Raw genomic sequence first — 21,640 nt, 5'->3', positions numbered from 1 at the left:
CGTTTCGTAGAATTTCTAACGCGTTCTTGATGCCCCAGCACACGGGGGAAGGAGGCCGGGAAGACCACCCCTCACTTACCCAGACGTGCTACGAAGGGACGTTGGCCTACGGGCCGAAGACATGGGGAAGGCGATGGAGGATAGAGACTACTGGGCAGCCATTGTGGTTCGGGTGGCAGAGGAGGAGTGGCACCCGACTTAAGTCAAGTCTTGATGCCGGTCATCCTACAACCGGCCGCAGAGAGAAGGTTTGTACCCGTCACGGACGTCCATACCAATTTCCCTAGAGTGATTTTTAGTTACGCTTTCTTTCGTGCCGATTGGAAGCACTCCGAAGCAGGCTTCGTGGCGGGTACAAAAACATTCTACGAAACGCAGTATCAAAACTCCCACCGCCCGGAGGCCTGCACAGGAGGCTAACCACACACGTACTCAACTTTATCAGTGCAAGGTGCTCATGGTTGACTAGACACCGGAGCTTTACGTATACTAACTAAAGCTGCATGCCATTTGCACGTGTCTTATCAAAATGATATCAATCTCTTATTCAATACAACCTGTTTGAGGTACGCAAACAATGTTGGATCAATTTCCGATCAAATGTAGAGATATGTCATGTATGCGCTGACATGTAATCATATGAGTGAGCGAGTCAACTTGACAAGAATGGACAATCTTCGGTGATGGAAATTTTGATAATCATGATATTCACTGAGGCGATTGTGTACAGAACACACAGCTTTTCTATTTAAAGAAGTATTATCTGTGAATCATTCCACTTGTTGTCCCGGCTAATTTCCGAAAAATACCTGTCCCCGTGCTAGCTTCGTGAGCCCCCAGGCGTTTAGATGTGTGTGATTGCAATAGTTCTGGTGACACAGGGGCCAGCAGTTGTGAATAGGGTTCACCTAGGTGCTTGTGGGTCAGATCCCTCTCTGCTAACCAGATTAACATGTTCCAAGGAGGGAACAGTATCGTATAACGGTGACCACCTGACGACAGACTGACCGGATATTGAGACAATGAACCTCTTCTAAAGAAGGAGTATTTGCCAAGATACGCCTCAATGCCCGGGGATGCCGAGTCCTTCCAGATATGCGAGGTATGTTGTTAGGTGTTACAGATAACAGTCATTATTCTAGAGTTATGTAGTTGTGTAGTATAGGCAAACTTTTCAAAGTTACGTTGTATATTCATGGACTCATTCATGTCCTTTACGCTTGCTGATACTCGTATTCAAGTCGATATATGTAGGTCTTTGTATCAAAGATTTTCTAATGTTTTTTTTTACCTAAAGCAAGGAAGATACTTTTATTTTGTAGACCGTATAGCATCAAAGAAATAAAAACATAACGACTTTCCTTTACGACTTTTTCTACAACCAAATCTGTCACTAGACAACACTTGTCGGCACGCATATCTAACATTCCAGAAGCTACCAGAACTGCCTACTTGATTCCTGACATCCTGACGAGACAGGGCGACCGTTTTCGTGTGAAAGTCCAGCTCCATTAAGCAATACTTCCTGTAGAGGTGTAGTGTAGGGGTCGCCGTCGACATAAGGTACACATTATTTATGGCAAGGCCCGACGCGGTGAGGGGTGCGGGATGCACCGCGTGGTAGATCGGGGCTTATCTGACAATGCTGCCGCTGAAGCCAACAGGTCTCACTGTAAACAGGCAGCGCTTTGCGTAAACAAAGAGTGTCACAATCCGTTTAATCGTCGGCCAGGGTTGTTCTCATAGGGACATGGGTCTGCAAATCCTCGACAACAAGGTAAGACGTGCGTTTCGGCTTCTACTTCGCGTCCGTGTCGTTTCTTCGTACTTATTTTGCTTTGATGGACCGGAGGGCTGGCTATAATTTGGCAAATACGTCAAGGGTCAGTGGTTCGCTTTCTCCGAGAGCTATAATTACGGTCCCCTGACAGGGTGTTGTCTTCGCTACGTGCAGACAAAGTTTGACGTCACAATTTTAACTGCTTTAGTGTTAGAACAAAGAACCAAGTCAGTGATACTTACTGTAGTTAGGGTTTCTTTGTAGTGAGGGCTTAATGATATGTGTATCCATATATGTGCCCATGCTCTATGCAAATGACATATATGTACTATTGAAAAATAATTTCTCTTAAAAGGCAATGGGCGATTAGCGGCGATTAGCCACACTTCCTCATAAATAGATAAGATTGAGGGGCGCTCACTTAAAAACATGTTCGTTAGGAAAACAGATTCCCCAAAGCTGTAACGTGAGACTATCTCTAATGTTAAGGCGATTAGTAACCGGTCACTATCTCCACCTGTGCCCTAAGCTTTAATCGTCTGACAGTTTGTGTTCAATACGTAAACACGGGATAAATATACCAGTAGGGAAAACATATGCATGGTTGTTGTTGTTTTGAGTTTGATCTGTTTACCTCAAACGAAACGTTTGGCACGTTCGCAGATAAAAGCTGTCCCGATAACGTGCTTGTATGGTGTTGCCCCATTTAACCCCATGCCCTTGGCAGCGGCCCGGCCGATGGTTTCTGTTAACACAAGTTATGTGATATGCCTATTAAAATTCTGGGTCCCGTAGGGCCTGGTACCAACAGCGCTGAAGCACTGTTCTCACGTAGGCAGCTCTGAGAAACACTGAAATTAACAAGGCTGTCTGGATCTCAAGCGACACATAAGCGCCAAAGTTGCAGTTTTTAGGGGGCTTGAAAACCCATTTTTCAAAGCCAATATACTAGCCATTTATCTACATACTGAGTTGAAACCACACTGTTTCAATGTATATTGACCCTCATGGAGCTCAAGATTCCAAAAATTCTGACGGAAAATTTTTACTGGAAGGGCCCTTGGCTGATTTTTAGGGTACCACCCAGCATCTTGGGGCTTGTTTCTGCAGTTTTTAATGCCCAAAGTATGAAATGCTGACTCAAATGTGCTATAATGTGAAGCAGCATGTGTATGTGTCAATATCACAAAGTTTTCCTTATTCAGAATATTTCGTTTGCTGCCCTGAAATCGCCTTTAATACACAACGTAGATATTACATCGGGTTGGGTAGACTGAGGGCAAAGTTGGCGGGAGTGAGGAGAATCGTGCCCGACAGGTGCAATGGGTGGTCCGGGACAACGTCTCGTCGCCTGCTGCGGACACGTGTTTCTGTTTTCACTCAGTCTGTTTTTAAGAGTCGGAACTTCTGACGACAATTTGTGAAACCGTCCATTTTCATGCTTCATTATCTTATCAACGATCGACGCATCCATGTAGCCTGTATAGTATAAGTTTTCAAGGCTTTTCTCTTAACATAAAATCACCACCTTGCCGTGGGGTCGTGCGGTGTAACGGCAGAGCATTCGGCTCGGAACCAAGATGTCCCGGGTTCAAATCCTACCATGTCACTGATCTTATGCCCTTGGGAAAGGCACTTAACACGACATTCCTCACTTCACTCAGGTGAAAATGAGTATGCCAGAATGGTCAATATGATAATCGTGGGCATTAAAAGGAAAACCAAAACCATACATTGTATTCTAAATCAGGTTTGAAAAAAAATGCCCCATTTCATACATTCTGACCAATGAGCTTATAACACCGCTTCTTTTGTGGACAAAGATAGATTGGGCTACGTTTCGAGAATCAAATCATGGTGACAATATACGAGTGATAAGTACTGTGTTGCTGTAAAACGCACGCCTTTTGTTTGATCCAGTGTTCTTATCGGATTTGGAGGTTTCTCAGACTAGCACGACAGGTGGTAAAACGAGACAAGGTGTGACATTTCTGAACCTCAGCAGCCTTGACCCGGCCCCATTCAAGGGCGTTGGCCTTTTAACCTGTCAACCTCCCAACCGTGTAAACTACATATCTTGATTTGATGCGCATTGGTGATCAGATGTATGTGTGTGAGAGAGAAAATGGTTTATTCAATATAAAATAAAAACCTTCGCAGCAGCAGTGCTGAATTACAGTTTCTGTACATAAAGTCACAAACACGTCCTTCAAATATCATCAGGACTTACGCATTATACATGTACAAATAAGAGTCTAAATCCTGGAAGATCACTAATATCACGACTTAAAATTCCATTATACCATTGATTAACATTTACTGTCATTCAACAGGCGAACACAATAAGGCAGTGTACTGTTTAGCATACGCTGTGCACGGCACTTAAACTGTGTCAGTTTCGTACTGTTTCTAAGTGTATGTATGCTCATACAAAGTAACGATAGCGTTTACCCCAAAACCACCCAAGGCCAAGGTTTGGCAAAATGACACTCTAACAATAACAACCTTTTAATGCTATTTGAATTGGGTCTTGTTTAATGTCGCTCACTGAGCCAAAGGATTCAAACGAACCAGAACGAGTTTATCCAACAATGTATTCTGACAGTTCTGGCTGAGCTGACGGTAAACATAATGAGAGGAGTCAAGTTGCAATTGGACGTAAACCGCCGTGCATATTTGCATAGTGTCTAATAACAAATGCAAACAGTGACAGTTCTGCATATACTCGGATCATTCAGTCTTGTAACCAAATTGCCTGTAAAGTGCCTTTCCCAACGGCTCAAGATCGGTGGCATGTCAGGACTCGAACCCGGGTCCTCTTGGTTCGAAGTAGAGAACTCCACGCCATTACGCCAGGCGACCCCACTAGAGTATTAATTTCTTACCTGACAAGATTGATCAAATTCTAAAATTTTTTGAGAAATGCTGTAGGTCAATTTTGTACACTTATCAATAAGTTACTGCGAATTTTGCGGAGAACAACTCTGTCTGTAAAACGAAGGCGGCCAATATATGTCAAAGGGACAAACATAGCACAAGGGGCGTAACCCCTGAGATGTTGAGGTGTACAGATCAGAGTCCAACAGCGTGTGTAGTGTGTACATAGTACAGGTAAAAGGGACTTTCACCCGGTCATCAGACGCACACCGCACCCTGCAACAGGCCGGTACAGACACTGATAACCGCCAACATGGCCCCTTCTTCTTCCACTAAGTATCTAAACGGCGACGCTGAGCGGGATGACGGCGTGGGGTTTAAGAAGAGCGGGGGGCTGTCTACCCGAGAGGTCATCCTCATCGTGGTGTTGATAATCGTGAGTGTGGCAGGTGTTGTGGCCATCGCCGTGCTAGCCAGCCAAAAAGCGTCATCAGCTTCAGAAGGTAAGACTTTTAACTTATTTTTTTAACGGTGTCGCTCAATGCAACGCCATTGGCCACTTCTAGGCATAGAGCTACAGGTATAGAACTGTAACAGCAACTCTTCTCCCTGAGTCAGAAACATCCTCACAAGTAGTGAGGACTAACTGACCCAATAGGAGAAGCAGGGGTTACGAGGCTGGTCAGGGGTTGGGGGGGGGCTTTTTACGTAAGACGATTTTTGACCCATCACAACTGCATAAACAGTAAACCAAACTTGAAATTATAGTTCGAACTAAAAGAAGACTCAGCACTGCAAAACAAGATGACATAAGTTTGATACTAACTTCATGAAATAACTGTAAATACTCTATCAACTATCACGGGTAATTTTGAAAACTGTTTTTGGACAACGTTGGAACTGCTAGGGTACCAGTTGCGTACATATTCACCTTAACAAAGTTAACGTAGCATTATCTCATAATTTGCTGACCATCAACATTTCTTGGTCGCCAGGTGTAAAGGTTCTCACCCAGGCACGCCAAATTTAGATCCGCCTGGAGGTCACGATAATATCTTTGGTGCTAGCCAATATCAGTTGGATAAAAGCCAATTCTTACATTATCAAGATCAGACTTGATATGAGCGATCGATGTTTGTTGAGGTTTTCCACATGCAAATTAATAGGGTACTTAGTTTTATGTTTGGAACAACAACGGTAAACCCTTCCTCGTAAACAACTCAACAGGTCTTTTATCACAGCTAGATGTTTACTGATATTGTTAGTACGCCAAAAGATAGTAAAATGTAGCCAAGAGAGGCTGCTTTTTCAAAATTGCTTCGTCAAATAAAAAAAATGATACCAGTTCTACCAAAGTCATTAATCTAGCTATAACAAATATATTTCCCCTCCCTATATGTAACAGTTTAGGTAGTTGGCTCGTTTTGAAATTGGAAAGAAAAAAAGCCATAGCCTCTAGTTAGCAATGTTGAAACATTACTCATATAGATAAGATTAATAATTTGAAAAAGGCGTTTCCAACTTTTTTTCACAAGCGTCACTAGTAATGTTAACACTTTAATCACTTTGGAAACCTCGCCTACTTGTCAAATACTCGGATTAGAGTCTGTCGGTATCTGTCAGAGGCAAGACGACATGTCATATTTGGTCAATACAACTTACGTGTTTAAAGACCAAGACGTTTCAGAACCCTGTTATTGACGTAAGGAAGTACTTCTCTCAACCCAAACAATTTCAAAATGACTGCATACATACGTTGTTTGTGATCACGTCATTTCAAAGGCGACGTCAAGCAACGAAAGCTGCCAAGCTGGCATACGTCTATACGCAAGTAGCGATACTGAGGGTAAGATCAAACAATCACAACAACAGAAACACATAATCGTCGTGGAAACTGTGAACCGTCTTTGGAATTTCTTAAAGTTAAAAGAAGAAAAAAGACAAATACACCAAGTCTCAAGGACTCTTGACGCCACGTTATATAAGTTTGTATTATGTTACTCGTGCTTACCCACGCTAAGTACCAGGTTAATGATAAACTGCTATCAACAGGTCTTGACATGTTTTCCAAAAGAACAGTCATTGTACGCTGCTAGCGTTTTCAAACTAAATGTGTAACCGTTTTAACGACCACATAATTTCCTGAACGGTTTGGCTATTTGAAATATTTAGATATAAAGCTGATATAGAAGAAAGTTACTTTCTTTGGTAATTTTATCTTCTGCGTCACCAAATGATCTTTGTATCCGAGCGTCACGTATTTAAACTAAATCTGTAACCGTTATAATGGTTTAAACCACAAAATTTGCTGAACGGTTTGTCTATTTGAAATATTTAGAGATAAAGCTGATATAGAAGAAAGTGTTACTTGCTTTAGTAATTTTATCGTTTGCGTCACCAAATGATCTTTGTATCCGAGCGTCACGTATTTAAACTAAATGTGTAACCGTTATAATGGTTTAAACCACAAACTTTGCTGAACGGTTTGGTTATTTGAAATGTATTCTTAGAGATAAAGCTGATACAGAAAAAAGGGTTACTTGCTTTGGTAAATTTATTTTTGAGTCATCAAATGATCTTTGTATCCGAGCGTCACGTTTTGGTGTGCTTTGGGCGTTTACAGGATTAGTTACAATGTATCATGTGCTCGTGTGGCGTGTTTGGGGAAAACTGTGTCAACTGCATAACAAACAAACTAATCAATCAGATCTATCAACAGCTATGTTGCTCCACCCAACGATTATAAGAGCAACTAATATAATTTAGACACAAACTACTATTTGATTGTCTATTAATGAATCATATCTTTTACAAACAATAAAAATGGAGCGTGACATCCTATCATATATTATATAATTAACACTACATGGACATATGCTACTGAAATAGCACAAAAAAACGCAATTGTTGAAGTAACTTGCAGGTACTCTAACATACAGTTTAACTTTGTTCTGGCTTATTTTTCAGAAGTGGAATTTTGCAACACACGAGAATGCGCAAGTACAGGTAAGTTATGCTGACATATTTCCGGTCACAAATAATAAAAAATGCTATTAAGGAAATTAAGAAACTTCATGTGTCTTTGACCTTGACAATGTAATGCTGAGGTCACAATTCCCACGCGGGGCCCGGCCGGGCAGCTTTTTCGAACGAAAAATACGATATAAAAGACAACAAAACACAGAAAAGTTTCAAATCACAATCATAAGCACTATTTCTGTATATTGTTGATTTGAATTGTTAATTTTTTGTTCATACAAACATCCCGGCCGGGCCCCGGTTTGGAAATGTGACCTAAGCATAAGGGACGGACAACAGACATTTTAGACAGAGAATTGTGATACAGTAACTGTGAAATAGAGTAATAATCATTACCATGATAGTTACGGTATTCCATGTCATTTGCTAAGTTTGAAAAGGGATAAAGCACACTAAATTTCTCAATGACAACCATCATTTCATCCCTGTTAGCTGGATTTCTGATCGACAACATGGATCCCGATGTGGACCCGTGTGACAACTTTTTCGAGTTCGCCGTGGGAGGCTGGAAGAAGAACAACCCCATCCCGGACACGTCCTCAAGCTGGAGTATGTACAGTGTGCTGAGGGAGAGGGTACAGTACATCGTCAGAGGTGAGTACTGAACACTCATGGTACACATATAAGTGTGCTGAGGGAGAGGGTACAGTACATCGTCAGAGGTGAGTACTGAACACACATGGTACACATATAAGTGTGCTGAGGGAGAGGGTACAGTACATCGTCAGAGGTGAGTACCTAGATATAAAGTGTACTGAGAGAGAGAGAGAGAGAGAGAGAGAGAGAGAGAGAGAGAGAGAGAGAGGATACAGTACGTAGTCAGAGGGGAGTACCTACATACATGGTATAATACATTTGGTAGCACATATAAGTGTACTGAGGGAGAAGGTACACAGTACATCGTCAGAGATGAGCATCAACATACATGGTGCAGTACATATGGTAGCACATTTTATAAGTGTGCTGAGGGAGAGGATACAGTACATAGTCAGAGGTCAGTTCTAACACACAAGGACAACGTAGGAAATGCACAGTGTACTCTGGGAGAGGGTGTAGTTCATCGTCATTACACATGGAAGCACAGTCAAGTTCAAAGAAGCAAACTAACAGTGTGCGGAGGGAGAAGGTCAAGTACATTTCCATGGGTTAGAACTTTTTGAATACTTCACAAAGAAATAGGCACAAACACACAGAAAAATCGATGACAATATTTCTACTGAAGGTCAACGTACGGTCCTGAAAGAAGATCAATAGACGTAGAAAGACACGTAGACGTGCGTCGGTGTAAATCCTCCCTACATTTGGTTCCGATGATGGGCACTTAGAGACGTACACAGACATGTCGTTAAGGACACATCTGCCTCTAGGGGAAAGATTTGCCACCTACGGATGATATCAAGCCGTTTTCAGAATGACTACTTACGGCTTCCTTCCGTCATTAATGCTTTTTCCGATGGTGACCTGAGTTTTATAGACCTCTAAGGCGACATGTGAACTTTTGTTTCAGATATTCTCGAAGAGCCCACGGCAGACGATGAGATCGAAGCTGTTAAAAAGGCCAAGGACGTCTATCGGTCCTGTATGGACTTGGGTAAGGGAAGGACATTATACAGAAGTATACTGTCCGTATTAGGTAACCAGACAGTTGAGGCCATAGGGTTTACTTTGCGCCCATAGCTAGGCATTTTGTATAGCTTTGCTTGAGTTTTCTTCGTTTTGTATGTAATGTTGATGTTCTGCCACATAATGGTTGTACAAGTCAGTGCAATTCAGCTTCTTGTACACGTATCTCATGCTGTGAGGCTGATTGTTTTTAATAAAACTATAAACTGCAGCTTTGTTCTGCTATTGTACACACAGAATATTGGTATGAGAAACAAGGTTTTTCAACAATAATACAAGCAAATAAAGACATTGTACATCACATCACAACACATTTTCACAGCCTTTAGATACCTTCAACGTTGCTATGGTCTTTTTTTCTCATCAGAAACGATTGAACAGCGGGGGACCAAGCCCCTGACCGACTTCCTCAATGGTCCCCTCCAATGGCCAGTGATTGACGCTAACTTCGATGAGAGCAAATTTGACATCCTGGCCACCATGTTGGCCCTGAGAGCCTACAACAATGACATATTCATAGAAGCCAGCGTGTCCGTAGACTCCAAGAACTCGTCTCTGAGAATCATCACTGTGGATCAGCCGTCACTAGGCCTGGGGAGAGACTACTACATAGATGAGAATTACGCTAGGGTAAGCTTTGGGATTAGTCGTCAACCTTCAGTTCTCAATTTTCAGTTCTCAACTTGTAGTCAGAAATTTCATGTTTTAACCGGGGTATATTGGCGATGGAAAATAAAAGGTTAAACACGGCATATTTTATTGAGAAGTGTAAAAACTTTGCACAATAAAGTTCAAACATCCACACTTTTGCATTTTGAACAAAATGTCAGTCTAAAGAAAAATCTGCACTGATATAAAATAATTGTTGTAATTTTCAGGTAATTGATATTGTTACCTACTAAATTCATCGTTGCATCATAGAATACTTATTTTATTTTATAATCAGCAAAAGCAGGCGTACTTTGAACTGATGGTGTCAGCTGCCACTGCTCTGGGTGCCAACGCCTCTACTGTTAGAGAGGAGATGAACAAGACCTTGGCATTGGAGACGTTCCTCGCTGAGGTAGGAGGTCTTTTTTATAGTATGTCTGCTCTCGCTAAGCATTAGCAGCCGGACTGCCTAGACAGAACGCTGTCAGAGTTTTGCGCTGAGGAAAGAATTTACTTCACATTGAAATCTCCTTCTGTTCCTGATCATAGCAATCTACCTCGAAAGACTGTTCAACAGTTGTTGGTACAAAAGTTCTCTTATGTTTGACGGTGTGGGAGACCAGAGTGTTCCTGTGCTGGAATTTTGACTGGCGTGTCACCCGCCGCGTGTCTTTATGTTTAGGAACAAGGCCATTTAGCAGTTCTTAGCAGGGACAACAATTGTCCTTTAAAAGCGACCACTTTCTGGTAATAAAGCACTATGCGTCCCGTAGTCCACTCATATGGAGACTGTTCAATGATCTTGATTGGTCCCTGGTACAGAAATGTCTGACGTTGTGGGGTCGTTTGGCGTAGCGGCAAAGTGCTCGACTCGGAACCAAGAGGTCCCGGGTTCGAGTCCTGACATGCCACCGATCTTGTGCCCTAGGGAAAGGCACTTTACACGACTTTCCTCTATCCTCTCAGGTGAAAATGAGTATTATATTGTCCCCTGTGTTGGTGACGGCATTAATATAAGTTGAAAAAAACTTGAATGTGCCGTCACTACGTCTTGCGATTACATGTTGGAGTATAAAAAAATGTCTGACGTTTGTTCTTTCATCCTATATACGTAGATTATGGTGCCATCTGAAGACAGACGGGAGAGTGAGAATCTGTACAACAAGATGACTGTTGGGGAAATGCAAGCCAACATCGCTCCGGAGGTGAGTAACCCATGGTGATAAAAGAGAGGACCCAGGAGATATGAAAATGTCAGAAATGTATTATCATTCTATTTTATCACCTTTCAATTGTTGCCATGACGTTTAACTTAGATAAAGAAGGAGATTACTGTGAGACATCTACATTGTACAGTATCACCGTCCATCTCTTAATACAGAACTCAGTACCTATGGCGTAACCTTCTGTAATGTTAGTTGTGTGCTATTGCTATCATTATTATTTTTCATTAGTCGATCCATTGAATGAAAGACCTTTATTGTACGTTTGTGCTCTTATAAGCTAAGTACAGGTCATGGATAAACTTAAGCAGAAGTGATATTACAGTTGTATCTTACTACAAATTCACAGACGTATGTGATCTACTATGTACAGGTTCAACTCTTTGCTTCTCAAGACAGTTTCATTCATTCACAAATTTCTTGTTTTTTTAAGAGCCCAATCGTTATTACCAATCAGAGACGGGGGGCGACGCAGACTTGATTTGGTTTTCCTTTAATGCCCACGATCATGATAATGATCATTCTGTCATACTCATTTTCACTTGAGCGAAGTGAGGAAAGTCGTGTTAAGTGCCTTTCCCAAAGACACAAGGTTGGTGTGACTTGGCAGGATTCGATCCCGGGACCTCTTGGTTCTGAACCGAATGTTCTGCCGTTACGCAACGACCCCACCTTTCACCTTTCTGTCACTCGTGGGATCACGCATCTGTAAAGTTACATTTTGAAACAGAAGCAATTTTAAAAGTACCCATTTTCTACCCGTAGGTCGACTGGCTCCAGTACCTGAACACCCTTGCTGATGCCTATCTCTTTAACGAAACCACCGTATTAGACGAGTCCGAGCCAGTCATCGTACAGGCACCGCCGTACCTCATGAACCTCAGCAGGGAAGTCTTCTCACCGGACACGGTCTGGGATAACAGGTGGGGCAACAGCTGAAAATCAGATGCCATGTTTTGGTGAAATATGGCAGTATCTGATTGTACCTTACCTTACCTTACCTGGGCCCTTGGCCCCGTGCGGAGCATAGGCCACCGACGATTTCCCTCCATCTAGCTCTGTTCTGGGCTTCTCTCTCAACATCCTTCCAGCGCATTCCCAGTTCAGACAGCTAGTATTACATGGTTGACAGATTGGCGTCGATATAGCTCATCCATGAGCACCGTGACATTATTCACTGTTACAGTATCTGTCAAGCATGCAAGACTTTGCTACAATGAACAATTTGAGACTTTCCATGCAGATACCATATTACGAGAATCTCAGATAAATTATAATTACTTTTCGTTCTTTTTATGTTTACCTGAAAAGTCGCAGAAGGAAACATATTGTTTTTGCTCTGTTTCTTCTTCCTCTTCTCCAAACAAATAAGGTCAATGACCTGAACCAGACGCCTGTCACCAATCTCACCATGGTAACTAGTGTTGGGTTACATCATGTTGCAATTTTATAACAGGAGGGATTTAGACTCCTGTCACCATGAATGTGTTTGAGTAAGAATTAACATGGCAGACCATATGTGAAGGTAAACATTATGCGTTTACTTTGAAAATGTTACCTTTCTTGTTAAAATTTTCTCCTTTTCCCTGCAGAACCATTGCTAACTACATGGTGTGGCGCATTGTTCGGAACCGCATCAACAACCTGGGGAAACAGTTCCGTGACATGGTGTTCGCGTACAACCAGGTCCTGTCAGGGGCTGACCAGGTCAACCCGCGGTGGAAGACCTGCAGCAGTTACGTGGAGGGGAACTTCGGCGCCCCGCTGGGATACAAATATGTCAATTCATACTTCTCAGCCGATAAGAAAACACAGGTAAACATGATTTTTGCTTGATTGTTTTGTGTAAAGCTCATATTCTGTACGTATGTGGCAAAAGATTAGAATTGGCTTTACTTAAACATTTCTCACGTATGTGTCCAGTCAACCGTCTGTATAGCCTGGAAGCCAGAACCATAGTACAATAGGCCCAAAGTTATCCAGTGTGCACAGTGGATAGTGTGCTATGGGTCTGGCATCCAGGCTATATACTATATACGTTCATTTTCATGAAACTATCATGTTTTCAGTTCAGCAATTGAATGTGTACGTAGTTCAACGAATGCAGGGTTAGGGCTAGGGTAAATGTTTTTTTTTCTTTTCTCTAAGGACAATAAATCGGGTATTAACCTATTCCTATTTCTCAACTACAGGTAATAAACATGATTGAAAGAGTTCGTGACGCATTTAAGAAGCAGGTGGACGAGCTGGATTGGATGGCTGCAGAGGACAAGATCGTCGCTAAAGAAAAGGTTTGTATCTGATAGGTTATTTATTTCATGTAGTATTATCATATATTATAGCGGACTACACTAAAAAGTTACTTCATGACACACGTTCATTGACTCTTCTTTATAATTATCTTATCTATCATGTACATGGTAGCTGTCTACTCACAATGTAGGTGCAATTGGTGGTAACAACAACCTTCCTCAAATATTTTTCACATCAACATCAGCATTTCGCTGTTTCAGGCTGACGCGATTGACCCGAAAGTCGGCTACCCCGAGTGGATGTTGAACACTACAGAGTTGGACAATGACTTTCAGGCGGTGAGAGAGTCTAATGTACACTAGATATACATGTAGATATGAGTTTAAACCAAACAAAAATAGCTTACATGTTAATGGTATACGGTTGATGCCTTTCTTGTGAATTCCTTATACATACTATGTATCGGATTGAAAAGCAATGATTTTATTCATCCATTAAATATAAATCATTAAATGTTAAGAGGACATTCAAAAATATGACGACATTGCCACTGTGTCCTGATGTTACCCTAGCTGAACACCAGTGCTGATGACTACTTCGGGAATGTTATCCGGTATCTCCAATACACAGCCCAGTCCGGGTTCGCCTATCTACGGGCTCCCATCAACCAAAGCAGGTAGATTCTAACACCCATTTATATTCGTGTTTCATTGCCTTGCCAACTTGACTTTTCTATTTTTTATTTATTTATTGGTTTATTTGTTTGTATCAACATATCAACAACATATCTCGCAGCCTTGACATACAGGGATGAATTCTGATCATGTTGTTTACAATATAAATTATTAATAGTAGGGAAATTGCTATGTAAATGTGCTACTGTGGTCGCAACTACTACAGCGTGGTTTTTCATGTGTGTTTTCATTAACGTGGTCCAGTGGTCGTAGTCAAGTATCAGTGTTTCATGGAGTGCACTGTGAAACTTGCAAAAGACAACGTGTTCCCCAGATTGTACATGGTCGTTTGCGTCTTTCTTAAACTGTCTGTTGTCGTTTTCTAGCTGGTCTACTGCTCCAACCACAGTGAACGCATTCTACCTCCGCAGCAAGAACCAGATTCGTAAGTAACATCTATTCTTCTTGCCCCTGGAAGTACTAGAGCAGCGGAAGCAAAAAGAGCAGGGGCTTGTAGTTCGCGCCTCACCTCCAGTTCATACCATCTGAGGGCGATGGCATTTGTGGTGTCGAAAACCTAATCAAATTGGCCTAATATAAGCTTACGTGTATCTTCCCAATATGAAAGTGTATCTGTATAGCCGGTATAACCGCCCTTCGGCGTAACACACCAGCTTCGCAGACACGCGGTGCGGCGGCAGCTGGCTACATTACACCGAACGACTTGCACCTAACCCTTGAAAATCTAAATCTAAACATTGTTTAAAGCTATCTAATGATAATGCCCTTTAGTGACAGCGAGTTCCTCTCTGCGATAGTTCTAGGAAAGATTTATAAGACTTATAGAACTTGAAGTTCGGTTGAATTTGTCGGTAGGATATTTGCGCAAATCCTCATGATTCAAAGTTCATAAACACATCAGGCACCTTATAAGTAACGCATTAGGTACCTTATACATGTCTTTACTATCCCCATCTCATGCCATTATTCTCTCCACAGGATTCCCTGCCGGAGAACTACAGTTCCCGTTCTACTGGGGGACGGACGTGCCCATGTACCTGAGTTACGGGGCCATCGGCGTCGTCATAGGGCATGAGATCACACACGGGTTCGACGACCAAGGTCAGCAGATCGTGTAGTTTAACTAGATAATTTTGTAAAACAAAATGCTACGTAACGTTACACAAAAGTTGCGACATTATACAGGGATAAAATTTTGGTCTAACATGATAAAGTATTGGAACAAAGTTTTAACTCAATGTAGAATGTTGGCCACCGACAAATATCATTTTAAAAATACGTCTTAAAGACGAAGTATCATGTAAGATAAAAAATCTACATGTATTTCTACGTGTTTTATGTGAACGTTTACCATTTCATCACACTTGGTTGCCTTACATTTGTCGGAAACAAAGAAATACTTGAGCTCTGTATCCATTGGACTCACAATGTCTTTGTTGGGAACCCTCTCAATTAGCACAAAACAACTTCCGAAAATAGTTTCATCAGGTTGGTAAAGTATAGGATATAGGAGTTTTCTTTTACATCGGCCACATTTAGCGGCGAGAAGCAGAACCCCAGTCAGAAGCTCTGGGGAGGGCATCTGATAGACACCGAAACGACGTGGTTGACGTGTAAAAGAAAACTCATGTATCCTAGCACAAAACAACGTTTGACATTCCATCTTGTCCTTCTGGCCTCACAGGTAGGAAGTACGACAAAGACGGAAACTTGAACCAGTGGTGGAGCAACTCGTCCATCGAAAACTTCATCGAGAAAAGACAGTGCATCATCGACCAGTACGACAACTACTACTTCGCTGAAGCAGGAAAGAACGTAAGTGCCAATTCTACACACTTCTTGTCTGAATTGTCATAATTTCTGCAAATATACTAGTTGGGATCGAATGCGCTTTCAATTGTGTACGTACGTAGTTACATATCAATGCGATATAAAAAGACCTTGTTGCAGAATGCCCATATCTGTTAGATTATTCCATAGTTAAAAAAATATGGCAAAAAGAATCATCAACGCTAAAGGCTAAGTTGTGACTACTTGGATTTAATTCTTCTTCTTCTTCAGTTGAGCGGATATCGAACACAGGGAGAAAACATAGCTGACAATGGCGGAATGAAAGCATCTTTCAGGGTATGTTATACATATACAATCTAACCGTAGTAGTTTGAGGCCTACGATGGTGATTTTTTTTCAGTAACAATTAGGTACAATTAGGTATATCACGAGAACCAGACACTTAAAATTCAGTAGATGGAATGACCCTAAAAATTAATTAAACACAAACGCCTTAGGCGTAAGGCCAGAGAAAGGCGTCGACCAAGTATGTTATTTTACAAGCAGAAGACGTCACATTTGACGAACGAACGCCAAATTTCTCACACATCATCAAATGTAAAAAAAAATGCATTCAACACCACGCCTTATGCGTAAGGCCAACAAAAGGCGTCAACCAAGTACGTCAATTTTACAAACAAAAGACGTCACATTTGACGAACGAACGCCCAAATTTCTCATAGCATCTAATGCAATGAAAATGCATTCAACACAAACGCCTTAGACGTAAGACCAGAAAAAGGCGTCAAACAAGTGCGTCATTTTACAAACAGAAGACGTCACATTTGACGAACGAACGCCCAATTCCTCACAACATCAAATGCAATAAAATTCATTCAACACATACGCCTTAGACGTAAGGCCAGAAAAAGGCGTCAACCAAGTACGTCATTCTACAAACAAAAGACGTCACATTTGACGAACATGAACGCCCAAATTCCTCACACATCATCAAATGTAATAAACCCAGGAGGCTTCTTATGGTTAGTCATGAAGGCAATCATTATTGCACGTATGTACGGCCGGCTGCGCACGAGACGGTGTGTAGGTAGCGCCGTTTGCAGCTGAGTTCCCCTCATATTACCGGTAGACATAATCGCACTCCCCTGGTAAAACGAATATGTCAATGATATACTGTGATCTAGGAAAAATGGAAAATGAGAAACATTTTGTAACAGAATGTAGACTATCCAACAAAGGAAGAGAGCTCATCTTAAAAGTCTGATACAATCCATGTTCCCCTTCTTTATACAGATACAGATAAATTCATATTTCTAATGAACTTAGACAAACCTATCGTAAAACATACCTGTTCTTACCTCTTTACCATTACTAAGAAACGAGAAGAAGTATATATTATGTAACGTTACCTGTATTCTATTCTTTTGTTGTGACCTGTACTTAACCCAGCGGGTATGTGTGTACAATGAAGGTCTTCATTCATTCTTTCATTGCCGTGTCCCTGCTGCAGGCCTATCGGGAGTGGGTGGCGGAGAGAGGGGAAGAGGAGCCTCTGCTTCCGGGTATCGGACTGACTCAGAACCAGATGTTCTTCCTCAACTACGCAAACGTGAGTGTGCATCATCGCAAATTTTTAGGCACCAAATATGCATAATAATGCATTTCTATGTCGTTACTTTTGACCTCATTCCTCGAACTGTTTTATTGATGTCGATAGCAAACAATTTATCATAATTATAGACAGCAAAGAGTGATTGTCCTATTTTCTGAGCCATCAATCTCAATCTCTGAGGCATATATTATTTTCGCTAATTGCAACAATCTTTTTATGTCCCCACAGCTGAGATGTTCCCAGTACCGGCCCCAGGGTGCGGAGCGTGCCTGGCAGGGTGTTCACAGTCCGGGACAGTTCAGGTATGGACCCGGTCTCTACCAAGGTCCATTTCTTGCTGAAAAATAGTAGAATGTTGTAAAAGAGTGTGAATGATTAGTTCAGTTACATTAGAGCTGTACTGTTTTCAGCTCGGTCACGATCAAATTCTACTTTTGTTCCAGCAATAAATTATATATAGACTATTATATTGTCCACGGAAGTTTCTTGGTAGAGAAACTATCTTCAAGTATTGGAGCTTTATGTACATATTTTAATACGTATCAAAATACCTAGGTCATTCAAAAGTTAGTAGAGTCTCAGCAGTACATCTGGGTACCCTGACTGACCACCGACGCATCCTTGCTCCGCTGAAGGATTCACCTTAAGGTGACAAATAGGCTTGTTAGCGCAAATGGCCAAAACGTACTGGATTGTAATGGGTGTCTGTTTTTATTGCTCCAGGGTAATAGGGTCCATGTCGAACTTTGAGGAGTTCGCCAAAGCTTACAACTGTCCGGCGGGAACCACCATGAACAGGGGAAACCAGCGCTGCTCCGTGTGGTGAGGGAGTAACACTACATACGTCATGTACTTCTCATCTGGACTGCATTCTGCTGTAAGACATAACTATTGAGAGTTATTGTGAAAGTTCCTCTGTGTTGATAGTTACATGTTTAGAGTTAAAACTTTTGGTCCAACACAAAATGGTTCTCTCACCTAGAGCTTTCGACCAGTCACTCTGGTCTTCCTCAGTAGACTTTCCCAGTGAGGCTTGTCACGTGACTTCTTTGAAGTGTGACGTCAACACTGGGTCAAAGGTATCTGGTAGACGATGTCGGCCCCCGACGCTGTTGAAAAAAAGTTTTAACTCTTAACACTATTGAGGGTTGTTAGACTACGTTTTCTTCCAGTGTTCATTCGCATTCACACTCAGTCACATTGCGGTTCTCTATCATAAAAAAGATATACATATAGACTGTATTCATAAATGATTTCATGAGGTAGGCAAAGTCCTTTAATTTTTTTCACAACCACTTGTTAAACAAGACCCGAGGTTTCGTCCAGATTGCCCTGATGAAGATGTCACTATCGAATTGTTGGCCCATGTTACATAAGTGATTGTGGATAAAGAAATTTGCAATTCATTGAGGACTCGTTTAAAATTTTGCATTTTTAACATTACCCTGGGGGCAAGGTTACACATTTTTTTTCATGCTATTTCATATGACTAGATGGGTTAAGTGATATAACAAAGTGGTGCTGGAAGTCATGATCAGTCAGCAAAATCGATGTCAACATTCTGTTTTTGATTTTATAAAGACAAACATATTTTTGTAATCAACAAGTATAGTGCAAATATTGATAAACAGTGTGGGCTTTGAATGGGTTGAATTGTATGTAGCTATTCATGTAGATGTAGCAATGTATGATACGTTTGTTGTTGACTTTAAGGCAGGTTGAGGACAATACAATTCGTCAGCCTGGTAATTCTTGTTTCTTTTGAGTAATGGCACATATTGTTAAACCCTTGCATATGGAGACACAGTACTGGTGTATGTCGCCAGGTGGCACTGATGTGCGTGGACTCAACTTGCGACATTGTCACTTGCTTGAACCTATCAAAACTCTATGTAATTTCGTTGTATTTCTGACTAATTCATTCCATAGTGAATAATACACATTACCGCTAATGGTATCATATTAAGATCATGTTGATCTTTGTTTCATTTTGTAAAAATGTTGTTAATATACAATGACTCGTGTAAAGGACATTCTAACAGTGTTGAATCAATATCTTACATTTTCATTACTATAAATAACTTTACGATGCGGGTTTCCTGTCGATGTGGTTATTCGTTTTTCATATTTGTCTATTGATGGGGTTTGAATAAAAATGTAATAAACGATCAAATAAATTATCTTGTTTTCTTGCCTTGTTCTTTCGTTGCAATACAGAACAGTATCGGTAGGTGGCGCTAACGACATGCTTTATATATTGCTGTAAAACTGACAGTGACAAAGTACTGATCATCATTTGCTTGCCTTCAAATCACTCAGACTCTGACCTGAATATTATGGATTAATGAATATTTGTATTAGTTATTTTGATTTTTCTCATAAACCTGTTTGTTCCATTTCTCTTAAATTTATACCCGTTTTTAATTTTGGCTGAAATTTTTATACTGAGAGTCTGTAAGGTAGGTTGATATAGTGTTAAGCGTCAACGACTTCTGTTGACTTGACAAAGTCAGTTGTATAACATCCGTTTTCCAATTGACGAGATAGGCCAGCATATTCCGGACTCCCAGAGAGATCACATTACGTTTGAAGTTAAGAAGGAAAAATTATGAAATACGGCGGGGCTGACGTCATGGTGACGTCAATAGCGTCGCGAAAACGTCAATCACGCAACATGAAATGTAAAAAAATTATATCGGCACTCCATCTTCTGGTGAAGCATGACTCTATAACTCATTTTTGGTCGGTTAAGTCATCATCAGTTGCAGATTAATAAGTCTACATTATAATCTGATACAGTGTTTGCACTGTGAGGATGTATAATATGCTGGTTGCCCTATTTCTAGATCTATTTCGGTGGTAAAAGCTCCAAAATGTTAGACTGCATTGAATACCCTTTTCTAGTTTAACAACGTGTACATAAATGTGCAAATAGACAAATACACATTGAATCATCCAACTTTATCTTCTCAAAAAAGCTATATATTATATAGCGTATATATTATTATTATGATGGTTGCCCTATTTCTATTTCGGTGGTAAAAGCTTTAAAATTTCAGACCGCATTGAAGATGCTTTTCTAGTTTAACAACAGGTACACACATGCGCAAGTAGACAAATACACATTGAATCCAACTTCATCTTGTATAAGCTATATATTTCTCTTGAGTTTTTGGGTACCAATTTGGTCTTTGGCCAAAATAAATAAGTATGTACTTTCGTTGATATTTACCACAGTTTTCAAAGTTACAAATTATCAAAAACAACACAAACTCATAGTCTTCAAAGTTAGAAATTAACTACCCAAAGACCAAAGTAACCTTGGCAATCTCTTATCCCTAGGTTTAAACTATTGATTAAATGCTTATATCACAAAGCCAGGCTTGTACAGGCGAAAGCCACAGTCCGAGGCGGTTTTTCTTCCTCGGTTGATATTTACCAGTTTTCAAATTTAGATATTAACAAAAACAACACACTCACATAGTTTTCAAAGTTAGAAATTAACTACCCAAAGACCTAAGCAACCTTGGCAATCTCTTATCCCTGGGTTCAAACTATTGATTAAATGCTTATATCACAAAGCCAGGCTTGTACAGGCGAAAGCCACAGTCCGAGGCGGTTTTTCATTCCCGGTTGCCCGTAGTTCCCAGGAATTACACTTTTCTTAATGCCAGGTTACCTGGCCTGGCGATAAATCCCACAAAATTAATCCCATAATATGCGGACTTACAGTGCTTAATCTCATCAGAATTGATTCAGAAGGAGAGAGAATGGCACACATGCAGATTAATGTAGGATTACTATTGCCCCCTCGCCCTCTCATTTAAGCACGCGTGGCTTTTCTGCTCATTTAGCAAAGTAATTTAAAAAGGATATAAAATAGCATGTCAGTTCGACCCCCGTTAACAATCTGTATTGTACGTGGAAACATGTGGAGTTGAGTACGAGAACAAACCGTTGTGGTATATAGTCATTGTAAATTTAGTAGTCCATAATTCATACTGCCCAAAAATTATAGATATAGTTATAGAAACCTGAAATAATGGACAACTGAAATATATATCTGATGTCTTACATTTTAGCTTAAAGGTAAAAC

General features: G+C 40.9%; 1 protein-coding gene across 2 annotated transcripts; it reads left to right on the top strand.

Moving 5' to 3' along the window:
- Positions 1-870: 870 nt before the first annotated feature.
- On the top strand, positions 871-18,411 carry LOC109464736 (phosphate-regulating neutral endopeptidase-like). Of its 2 annotated transcripts, none has more exons than XM_019761808.1 (20): positions 871-1,102; positions 4,995-5,160; positions 7,625-7,663; positions 8,129-8,290; positions 9,204-9,287; positions 9,687-9,949; positions 10,266-10,382; positions 11,086-11,175; positions 11,959-12,116; positions 12,786-13,008; positions 13,386-13,484; positions 13,707-13,784; positions 14,019-14,122; positions 14,507-14,565; positions 15,120-15,242; positions 15,826-15,956; positions 16,203-16,268; positions 17,443-17,541; positions 17,773-17,846; positions 18,268-18,411. In XM_019761808.1, exons 1-20 carry the CDS (start codon positions 1,067-1,069, stop codon positions 18,368-18,370), a joined length of 2,274 nt encoding a protein of 757 aa, XP_019617367.1. In that variant the 5' UTR covers positions 871-1,066; the 3' UTR covers positions 18,371-18,411. The 2 variants fall into 2 exon arrangements, with proteins under 2 accessions (XP_019617367.1, XP_019617368.1); XM_019761809.1 differs by lacking the exon at positions 871-1,102 and adding an exon at positions 1,697-1,777.
- The last annotated feature ends 3,229 nt before the right edge of the window (positions 18,412-21,640 follow it).

Source organism: Branchiostoma belcheri, unplaced genomic scaffold (assembly GCF_001625305.1).
Source record: "Branchiostoma belcheri isolate BF01 breed outbred unplaced genomic scaffold, Haploidv18h27 scaffold14, whole genome shotgun sequence".
Classification (NCBI taxonomy): Eukaryota; Metazoa; Chordata; class Leptocardii; order Amphioxiformes; family Branchiostomatidae; genus Branchiostoma; species Branchiostoma belcheri.
The sequence above is the reverse complement of the archived record's forward strand: the minus strand, read 5'-3'. Positions and strand labels throughout refer to the sequence as shown.

Excerpts from the sequence above, each read along its gene's own strand:
- LOC109464736 (XM_019761808.1), top strand. The coding sequence starts at position 1,067 with ATGCCCGGGGATGCCGAGTCCTTCCAGATATGCGAG. Across the intron at positions 7,664-8,128 it reads ACGAGAATGCGCAAGTACAG|CTGGATTTCTGATCGACAAC; the intron begins GTAAGTTATGCT and ends CATCCCTGTTAG. Across the intron at positions 13,485-13,706 it reads AGATCGTCGCTAAAGAAAAG|GCTGACGCGATTGACCCGAA; the intron begins GTTTGTATCTGA and ends TCGCTGTTTCAG.